At 31.0% G+C, this 11,033-nt stretch overlaps 2 protein-coding genes across 8 annotated transcripts; one reads left to right on the top strand and one right to left on the bottom strand.

Moving 5' to 3' along the window:
* The first annotated feature begins 30 nt into the window (after positions 1-30).
* LOC105449336 (hexaprenyldihydroxybenzoate methyltransferase, mitochondrial-like) lies at positions 31-6,562 on the top strand. 7 transcript variants are annotated; one of them, XR_974333.1, is made up of 7 exons: positions 31-1,266; positions 1,731-1,884; positions 2,569-3,058; positions 3,137-3,317; positions 3,473-4,896; positions 6,086-6,133; positions 6,308-6,562. XR_974333.1 is itself a non-coding variant. In XM_011688496.1 (5 exons), exons 2-5 carry the CDS (start codon positions 1,826-1,828, stop codon positions 3,598-3,600), a joined length of 858 nt encoding a protein of 285 aa, XP_011686798.1. In that variant the 5' UTR covers positions 31-1,266; positions 1,792-1,825; the 3' UTR covers positions 3,601-3,920. The 7 variants fall into 7 exon arrangements, 5 of the variants coding, with proteins under 5 accessions (XP_011686798.1, XP_011686797.1, XP_011686796.1 ...); XR_974334.1 differs by lacking the exon at positions 6,086-6,133; XM_011688496.1 differs by lacking the exons at positions 6,086-6,133; positions 6,308-6,562 and having other exon boundaries at positions 1,792-1,884; positions 3,473-3,920.
* On the bottom strand, positions 6,440-10,101 carry LOC105449335 (lysosomal aspartic protease). The gene is made up of 8 exons (XM_011688493.1): positions 9,811-10,101; positions 8,687-8,940; positions 8,085-8,203; positions 7,754-7,953; positions 7,537-7,659; positions 7,303-7,450; positions 7,083-7,175; positions 6,440-7,013 (listed from the first exon to the last, which is right to left on the bottom strand). The coding sequence occupies exons 1-8, from the start codon at positions 9,873-9,875 to the stop codon at positions 6,861-6,863; spliced, it is 1,155 nt and encodes a 384-aa protein (XP_011686795.1). The 5' UTR covers positions 9,876-10,101; the 3' UTR covers positions 6,440-6,860.
* Positions 10,102-11,033: the final 932 nt, after the last annotated feature.

The following is an 11,033-nucleotide window of genomic DNA, read 5'->3' on the forward strand; positions in this document are numbered from 1 at the left end:
GAAATTTAGAAAAAAGTAAATAAATAAAAGTAAATATTTTATTAACTAACAATAAGAAATATAATTTATATTTATATTCAAGGAAATTCAGTTACAAGACATGTTAAATTGAGAGAAAAATTTAGATGCATATGCATTACAAAAAATATCAATATACTGATTTATTATATTGATATTATTATTCTCAGTATCTAATGCGCAGTAACAGAAATAAACAATATTTATGATTCATATGATATCAATTTCCCAAAATATGTTTCATTCGTTGCACTTTCTGTACATACAAGTGCAGAAAGGTCATCTATATACGAATCATTCGAATAAACATTGTTCCATATGGCATATGTATCGTGCTAGACGTTCTGCGGGAATGTGTAAAATCTGCACTGATCTGCAGTGTTTGTCATAATTCGCGAGGTGCAAATTGAAAATTGATGGCAACGATATGTTCTCGATACGTATAGAGAAATTTATCCGAGCACACAATATCCTTTCTTTCTCGCTTCGTTTATCTTCATTCTACTTAACCTAACTTATACTATATGATTAAGACAGTGCCGTAGGGTGAGGCTGATGAGGCAGAAGGCACTTTCATCTCTCCTCCTGCCGAAGTACAAAAAGAAAAATACGAATAAAACACGGTATCCAAACACTTAAAGTATTTGTTGTAAATTTTATCTACCTACAGCAGAAAGAAAGGCTACAGACTTGACGTGGCAGGATATGTAACGTTTTGTTAGGAGAGACAAAATTTATTAGTAAAGTGATTACAGATCGATGGTAGACTTTAACTTTTTATTTCTTGCATAATTTAAGAGATTTCACTTTTTCTCTACCGCTGATTTGCTATCAGATTACGTCGGAAAGTCAGCAAGACAAGCTTGACAAGCTTCGACTGCCAAGTTGATTTCAAGCATTAAACTTAATAAATCTAATGTATTATTATTTTAGTACATTAGTTGATTTTTTAATATTTTATATAATTGTTTTTTTAATATCTTAAATGTTTAAATACTAGTAAAATTATTCTCTTAATTACGAGTAAATAAACCCATAGGGTGACAGTTTTATTAGTATAGATGATGAATCTTTGGAAATTTATGCACCATCCAGATTATCAAAGGCAGTCTAAGTGTTAAAGTAAATAATTGATAATATATATGTATGTCTTAGAACATATTAATATATATGTATGTTAACAATTTCTGAATTTGCTGCCAATCTGCTATATGGTTTGCTAAAGTACACTAAAGTACACATGCTCAGGTTATTTCTGTTTGTATTTTTATACGTTATTGTTAATGTTAAAAATTATAAAACTGCAAAGTTATTGAAGTTTATCTTAAATCATATTTATTTTATATTCTAAATTATATTCATGTCATATTTCATGCATCATATACCAAAGTCATGAATTTGTGCACGTATACCTTATATCATATAGTTAAATCAGAAAAATTACAGATTATTATTATCATCGCTTGAATTAAAAACACTGATCATTGCTTAAATTAAATTAGAAAGATTTTTTTATTGCAATATACATTTCGTGTAGTTTTTAAGAAATTGTGACAAGCACATAAAATTTATAATATTAATTTTATCAATGTAAAATTTTTGTTCTTTTGTTGGCGAGTGATTGAACTTTATTTCATTTTTTTATGTATTTTTTTATGTATAAGATTCAATTATTTCGATTTCTTAGCAAAATTAAAGAAATAATTTTTTAGGTAAATCTTGCTGTGTATTTATATTGCTTGCTGGATAGTTCTTGATGCAATTCACTTTTAGACTGCAAGTACAATTGTGATCAAATACAAACCAGATGGCTCGGAACGTTCTTAGATGTATCATTGTACCATCAAGAAATATTTTCCAAAACAGGTGTGATATCTAATTATATCTTATAATATATTTAATTATGTAATGAAGGTCTTTCTTCTTTTTCTCTTGAATAAATTTATTTTGTGCTATATATTTTACACACACACACACACACACACACACACACACGCACACACACACACACACACACATATCTAAAATGTATGTAATATGTATAATATAAAAAAATATGTATTGTATACATCTATATTTTTTAAAAATATATAGGGGAAAATTTTTGGGAAAATTTTTCACATAATTTTTTAAAATTTTTATATAAAAATTTCAGAATTTTGCACAATTTCTATATAACTTTATAATTCTTTAAATTTCTTGTATTTTTTAAATATAAATTAGAAACTTTTCAGAATTTTCAAAAATGCTGAAAAAGTTCTTCTAGAATTCTTTATATATGTGAATTCTGAAATTTTCTAAGATTTCTCATTCATAATTTTTGAAGAAAATTTATAAAATCTGAAAAAATGCAAATATATTTTTTAGAAATTTACATATATTTAAAATATGAAAAATTCTAAAAAATATGAGATATGAGAATTTTTTCCAGAGTATCAATGTCTTACTTACTTTTTATTTACTTTATGCTTTATAAGAATTGTATAAAAGTGTCTTTAGCTAAGGATATAAGAAAAATGAGAATTGATCTCTTCTATTGACTTATTGCAGATGGTTGGAAAGTACCGTATCTATCAATAGAATCGCTAGACAGATATCAACAGTTGATGTTAAGGAAATTGAACATCTCTCTAGGTTCAGAAATGATTGGTGGGACGAGAATGGCCAAATGTCTGAACTTCATTTATACGCTTCGTTTAGAATAAAGTTTGTGAGAGACGGATTGGCAAACGTCGGAGTCCAAATGCAGAATCCAGCCCTTCCATTGGAAGGAGTTAAGATCGTGGATATTGGCTGTGGCGGAGGTATATTGACTGAGCGTTTAGCTAGAATAGGGGCGCAAGTAACCGGAATAGATGCATCGGCGGAATTGATAAATGTTGCTAAAGAACATGCAAAGTTGGATCCCAATATATCAGAGAGATTAAATTACATTCTGACAACTGTGGAAGATTTCTCTCAAAAGGAGAAAGAATCTTACGATACTGCCGTAATTTCCGAGGTCTTGGAGCATGTAACGGATCCGCAACTATTTTTAAAGGTGCAATATTATAAAAGAAGTCGCAAGAATTATTGAATGTAGACATAAAATTAAATATTTTACAAATATTCTCTATAGGAATGCGTGAAAATGGTGAAACCTGGTGGATCGATTTTTATAACAACAGAAAATAAAACTCTAGCATCTTGGTTGATGCTTATTGTAGCAGCGGAATACATTTTCAGAAGAATACCTGTTGGTACTCATGAGTGGAATAAATTTATCGCTCCACAGGAAGTTCAACGTATATTGGACGATTGTAAGTTTTATCTCTGTTGTCAACCCTAAAAGAAAATTATTAAGAAAAAACATTTTGTTGTATAAATATGATATTTGTATGATTATAACAATTTCGTAATAATTACCATGCCAGTGTTTATATATTATGATAGTTTTTAAAAACTTTTCTTATAGATGGATGCAGAACGAGATTAATTCATGGGGTAAAACTTAATCCACTGTTAAAGCAGTGGTCTTGGTCGTCGTGTACAGCAATTTTTTATGGGCTTCATGCAATCAAGCAAAAAGAAGTTGGCGCGTAGTTTTCAGAATGTGCTCTCTTGTCACTAAATGCAAATTACTATATATTTTTATCGTTCATCGGTTGTAATATAATTAATATTATGCTAAGGATTTTCTTACAATATGTTACACTTGTACACAACTAGAAAATCTAGAGAATATAAGGAATATAGGAACATACAGATGTTCTATGAAATAATGTGTTTAAATAAAATTGAAGATTTGTTATAGGAAATTAGTTTCAAATTTTCAGAAATTTTCAAGTTGTCGAAATAAGTGCCGAACACACTTTATTTCGTTAATAATTGCTTATAAATTAAATATAATTGTAAATTTTAAACTGTTGAACGTTTACCTACAATTTGCGTTAAAACTTCCCGCAGGATTTGATACACGTTAATATTTTTATTTAAATAATTTGTGTTCACAATCCGATTAATTTAAAATTATTTATTTTAGTTGAAATACAAAAGTAACAAAAAAAAAGAAACACAAGATACGAAAATTTAAGGATATAAATAGATTTACATTTAACAGATTTAACTCAATGGCAATATCACACATATTTGAATATGTGAATGATTTAAATTGCTCAGTGTATTTTAGATAAAATACATGAACGCTTTAGTATCAATTTTATACAATACTGAACAGTTTGATTAAGTGTATAAACACATCTCAAGTTTAACTTTTTGATATAAATTTAAAAAAATTTTTTTCTAATTTTTTAAATAATATTTTTCAATTTTACTTAATTTAAAAAGAATTTTCTAAAATTTGCTGCTCTAGATTAAACCGATTAGTACAGTTAATTAATATAGTAACCGATAATTGTTTAGCTAGATTGATTACTTATTACAGACAATTAGAAGTACATCTATCAATAATCACTAGACCAATGTCGATGATAGATTCTAAACAAATTGAACATTATTATACTTTGAAGAATAATTGGTGGAACAAGACTGCCCGGTAGCTGACCTTTTATTCACATTGAGAGTACAATTTGTGATAGATAAACTGACAGATACTGAAGTCAAAATGCAGAATCTAACTCTTTCATTGGAACATGGAGGTAAGACATAACTTCTTACTTCCATGAATTTGAAGGAGTCAAGATTGTGAATGGACGCATCAGCGGAATTAATAGACATTGCTAATTAAAGAACTGGATCCTAATATATTAGAGAGAGAGAGAGAGAGTCAATTATATTCATACGACCGTGGACTTTTTCCAAAAGGAGGAGGAATCGTGCGACGCTGTTATTGTTTCTGAGGTTTTGGAGCATGTAGCAAATCTATAACTATTTTTAAAAGTATGTACATTATATTAATAGTTATACATTATAATACATTATAATAACAGTTGTGTATCTTCGTAAAAAATCTCATCTTTTTTAGAATTTTTTGTATAAATAAATATAAATATGTATACAGGGTGTTTATGAAGTCTCACTCAGGCCTAATACCGATCTCAGAAACGGCTTTAAATATGGAAAAATGTTTCAAACAAAAGTTGTTTGACTTCAAGAGAGACATAAAATGGTATCATTGGTTTGACCTTGTGTGGCGTTGTCAAGATCAGGGAAAGGTCACTTCAAATTTTTTAAATGGAATCCCCTATTTTTTATTGCATATTCTTGTAATTTATCTCGAGAGCTTTCCAAACATAGATAAAATATTTTTGATTAAGTAAATATTAAATTATGAAGTTTGAAATTTGCAGTACCGTCGGCATTAGCATTATCCAAGGTGTTCGAACTGGCTAAAACCTTTTGAATGTTGTTTAGGATGATGACTTTGACAACACATGTCAAAATCAAAGCCATTAAAGACCATTAAAGGTTGCTTTTATTTTCATTTTTGAAAATTTTTATTTTTTGAAAAAAAGAAACAATCTCCAATAGTCATGACCTTCACATGTTTTATCAAGGTCATGATCCTGAACAACATTCAAAAAGTTTTAGCCAGTGGTTCGGACACCTTAGATGATGCTAATAAATATTTTATCTATGTGTTTTGGAAAGCTCTCGAGGTAAACTACAAGAATATACAATAAAAAATGGGGGGTCCCATTAAAAAAATTTAAAGTAACCTTTCCCTGACCTTAACAGTGCCATCCAAGATCAAACCAATGGTACCATTTTATGTCCCCCTTGAAGTCAAACAACTTTTATTTAAAACATTTTTCTATATCTAAAACCGTTTCCGAGATATTAGACCTGGGTGAGACTTTATAAACACCCTGTATATATTATATATCTTTCACATTTCATAAGTTTTCTTCGGAAATTATAGAATGAGAAATTTTAGAATATTTCGGAATTTACATATATAAAGAATTCTAGAAAACATATAGATTTTCTCAGCATTTCTAGAATGTTCAAATTTTGATAAAAAATTTGAGAAATTTTTTGAAAAGTTATAAAGTTACACAGAAATTCTAAAAAATTTTATGAAAAATTCTAAGAAAATTTTAAAAGATTTTACAAATTTCCTTTATAGGGATGTGTGAAAATTCTGAAAGCAGGCGGATCGATTTTTATAACGACGGTAAATAAATCTCGTAACATCTTTACTGTCTATTATTGTTGGATAATTGTACGTTTTATCTTAGTTATTAATTCTAGAAAGATTATTAAAGCGCATTTTGTTATATAAAGATCATAACGAGCTATAATTGTCTACATCTCTTATGCTATAAATATATTCTTTTTTGCTAACTAGATGGCTGCGAAACGAGATTAATACGTGGCATGAACTATAATGTACTGACAAAACAATGGTCTTAGTCGTCATTTACTTCTACGTTTTATGCACTTCATGCAGTCAACAAAGGAAAACAGATATAGTTAAATCTTTTAAAAGTATATTTCAATTTATTTTCAATTATTTTATAATTATAATACATGTTAACAACTCTTAAGATACGACTTAGAAGGATTTTAATATATGAACTCAATAAACAGTATATGAAAAGAATATATATATGTTTTATTACAATATACTTATTATATTCAATATATACCTTGCGACAATACGATTCTATGCAAAAAAGAGAGGACATGCCACATTGTAGAAGCAATATCGCATATCCTCATCCTTCGAATGTTCTAAAATATCACATACACATTTTATCTAATCATGTATCGCATAGATCACAAGTAAAAGTTACAAGGCAATAAGCATAGGGGTCAATAAATCTAAGAAAATTTTACTTAAGTATTTGCGAAGTTGTCATTTAGATTTTCTAATGGTAACTTGAAAAGGCAATCGATATTTATTTTGCCTTAGCGAATCCGACTCGGTCGTTTTGCATGTCGAACTCGGTATAGTATCGTCCAATAAATACATCGCCCAAAATCCATAACGGTTTTGGCATATCCATACCCATGAAGCCGCTCATACATATCGTCTGACCGAATTGCTTGATCTACGGAAAATTAAATATGGCATAATATTTCCGTTCTAAAATAATTTAAATACGAACCATTATATTTACCTTAAGGATATAATCTTCACCAGTAAGAACGAAATTCTTGCCTCCTAATACGAAAGTGATTTCAGGCATCTTAGGAATCAGGGCGCAGCTCACCTTTAAATGATGGTAAATAGTTACATGTTCATAATCAAATAATTTATAAAAAATTTATTAATTTGTTTTAATATAATTTATTTAATACTGTTGAAAGACATTGCGAAAAGTTTGATCAATTACTTACCATTGCCTCTCCATTAATAATACGAGTAGCTCCAATCAGTTTGTTAATAACATTGATTTCTGCCGTTGGTCCAGCTATCAAGGAAGTGCCCGTATCAGCGATAGCTTGACAGCCTTTCTCGCAGCAAGTGTGATCTGCCACTTTGACCCTACGATGCGATAGCGTTAACAATTTATTGACATATGATCCATGATATTGTATGATATACGTATAATTTAGTAAATAATCACGTACCCATCCATAGTAAATTGCCAGTATCCTTTACGGGTAACAGGAACATACGTAAACTCGCCTTCGTAATGATCGGGGTCGGAACCACCCAATATCATTTCACCACCCTGCGAGGCTGAGGGATCTCTGACAGGTTTTATATTTTTTGTAATATGGAAAAACTATTTAATTGAAAAAATTTTTTGGATATATGCTGTGTATACGGAAAGAAGATACACACCGATTTAGGTAGAAACTAAAAACGGATTGTGGTACAAGGTTCTGTTTGACCATGTTATAAAAAACGGGAGTCACTCCGTCAACGGATATCGTGTCGTAACCCATTCCCAGGATACCATCGAATTTTGCAGCGACAAAGGTTAATCCTGGCTCGCTCATCGCTTCTGCGAATGTTTGATGCTGAACAGCAAGGCCAGCAACCTATAACAGAGATCGATATTATTAATAAAATGTGCTTTACTTTGGAGAGTACTAACAATATGTTCTTAAGAAATTTTTATAGACTACTATAATTGGAACTATATTAGATTGTTTGTTTGATGATGACTTACGTCTACTACATCAGTAGATAAGAATCCAGACAGACTACCAGTACCATACTGAATTTTAAATTTAGTACCATTTTTCTGGTATGTACTGGATTTTTCGCTATTATATTTATTATGTAACACTGCAAACAAAAAATAAAATTGAATTAGTTGATAATGAAGATTTTAAGAATAGATTTCTTTATTAATCTATATATATATATATATATATATATATATATATATAAAATTGTCAGATATATTTATATTTTTTCTTTAACATGTAAACTAACTTCTTAAGTCGCAACAAAGGTCATTTATATCTTTAGAATAAGCATGATAAATCACATAAACAAGGTCGCAAGCAATTGTGGAACTTAATTCCATTATATTTACCTTACCAGTTTAATTTTTAAATCTGCCACTTCAAAGCTTTTAAGAATTTATTTTAAATATGTGAATAAACATAGAACATAATTCTGTAGCATTATTTCTATTCTATATTTTCACTTGGCATTAATTATAACAAAAGAAAAAAGCAATTACAATTATTTCATTATTTGGAGTGTTTGTATAAATAATGAAACATAAAAAAAATAGCGATATAATAGTACTGATATGCTTACAGCAAGCAATATTGGTCATGTGGCACTTCTTGGATGGTACCCAGAGATTGGAGGAACCAGTGTCGAAAATTACTTTGAACTTCTGCGGTGGGGTTCCAATCGAGATTTCACCATAGTATTGAGCATCCAGATAATTAGATAGAGGTTCTCCTGTTGGTGTGCCAACATTTGTAGCTGCCAGCCGAACTTGCGTCAGGTCGGTGCCAACCTCCTTCAAAGCCTTTCGAATGGAATCCGTTCTTACTAACGGAATTCTTAAAGCAATACAAAGAACATTCCATTGTTATGTTACCGTATGCATATATAATGTATATTGAAGATATTTATACATTAAATATGTGTATATATATGCACATGTCTTGTATGTATAAATATATATATTTAATGTAATAAATATCTTCACTGATGCAAGCAACACTCATTGCAAAAACAATGAGTCATGAAAACCACCACGTAAGTTTAATCTATTCTAGAAACTTTCCTGTGCATGTACAATGCAAAAGAAAACAAAATTACATGCATAATGCAAAGATAAAAGAAAATCAGTGTGTTCAATTATACAAAATTAAATCTTGAAATAAATAATGATAATAAATCTGAGTCTTTCTAAATTATGATTTACGGATATTTGAAAGTGTTACTTGATTTATAAGATTTCAGATTTTAAATAAAGCTATCTTGGGTCAAACCAGCAGTTTGAACCTTTGTCAACTTTATATACAATTTTATTATAAACAAAATGAGCTGTATTTATTTATAAAATATGATAAACAAACGACAGATAAATAAACAAGAATTAGCTCACTGCTACCTGTATTTATCTATTTACAGGTCAACACGAAATTTAGATAGCCTAAGTGCGAACTCCGCATGATTCACTAATCTCATTTAAGACGTCATAAAAAAGATAAACGTACAGAGGATCTTTAAAAGCATCTCTTTGTTCGCTCGCTTTATTTTAACAAGAAAAAATCACGAGCCTTCGCAGATCTACTCCAATTATCAGGTTGAGGTTATTTATCATAGATTCCACGAAGTTCGACGCGCATCTCTAATCGGTATTTATCTCGCACGGACATGTGCGTCGTGAATACAAATCCGTAATTCCGTTTATGCTTGCTCACCTTTGGAATCCTGTCGCGTCGACCAGCACGGCCAGCGCCGCGACCGCCACGAAGAGACGAAGCATGTTTCTCGGACGTTTCTTCGGCGGCTCAGCGAGAATGGAATCGATGAGATTCTTTTAAGAGCGTTGTAACTTTTCTGCGAATCAGACGACAACAGAAACGTGTAACAGAGAATGAATCGTCTGAGTCGATCGCCAATGCCCGCCAATACTTCCGCACGCCTCGCCGCACCTCGCCGATTCCGCTTTAGCCGCTTAGCTCAGCTTAGTTTATCGACGAACGGCGGCGCTATATATATGAACGCGCGCGCTTGCGCGAGAGGGGCGGGGGGAGGGAACGGTGACACGCGGCGCGCGAAGCATTCGAAAAGCGGCCTTGATAGATTTCTTCATTAATCAAATCTAAAATTATCGCGTTTTGCCTATGCGCATATTTTATCGGCGTACACACGATGTATTTAAATAAATTCAATGATTAATGGAGCAGCGGTGGGGAAATTGCATTTCGAAAGTACGTGTTGTTTACATTAAATAGGACAAGTGCATTATACAAGCAAGAATGGTGCGCCGATTGCAAATGACACCGAATCCGACGTTGGACGTTAATTATTGTGCGGCACGGAAATAACAAAGTATTCGAGCATCGTCCAAGGTCGAGGCGCTGGGAAAATTATGCAAAAATTCATATTACTGACATGTAAAAATTTAAACTTCGGCTTGTCGATAAGACAAGATTGGAGTCTCTGCTTATCGAACGCGTGCGTTTGAATTTTAATAAAACTGAACGAAGAGGAAGATATGCAGTAGAACACCGATATTTTCTTGTTCAGAAACTTTTTTTGTCCTAGTCTGGCGCACATAATGGCTTTATCATTCCGGTGATTGTTTTGTTTTGGAATTTCTATGCTGTACTAGTACACCTTTCGTTTTTATATGGATATTTATTCGTTCTGTTCTCTTTCTTATCGCCCTCACTGTCTCGGCAAATACACTCGACAGCAAAATTAAAGCATCACCCATTCTGATCATTAAAAATAGGCAAATTTCAAGAGAGTGTAACTTCGTCAAAAATGATCGTATCGGAATGATCAAAAAGCATTTCAAAGCTTAAAGTCTCTACTTTCGACATCCATAATTCGTTAAATTACTTACTGATTCTTTAAAAGCTGCAAGGATGCAAATGGAGATGCATCAAATCTAAAAATTTTTTACCAAGTTTGA

This window comes from Wasmannia auropunctata, unplaced genomic scaffold, assembly GCF_000956235.1.
Source record: "Wasmannia auropunctata unplaced genomic scaffold, wasmannia.A_1.0 LD336076.1, whole genome shotgun sequence".
In the NCBI taxonomy this organism is placed as follows: Eukaryota; Metazoa; Arthropoda; class Insecta; order Hymenoptera; family Formicidae; genus Wasmannia; species Wasmannia auropunctata.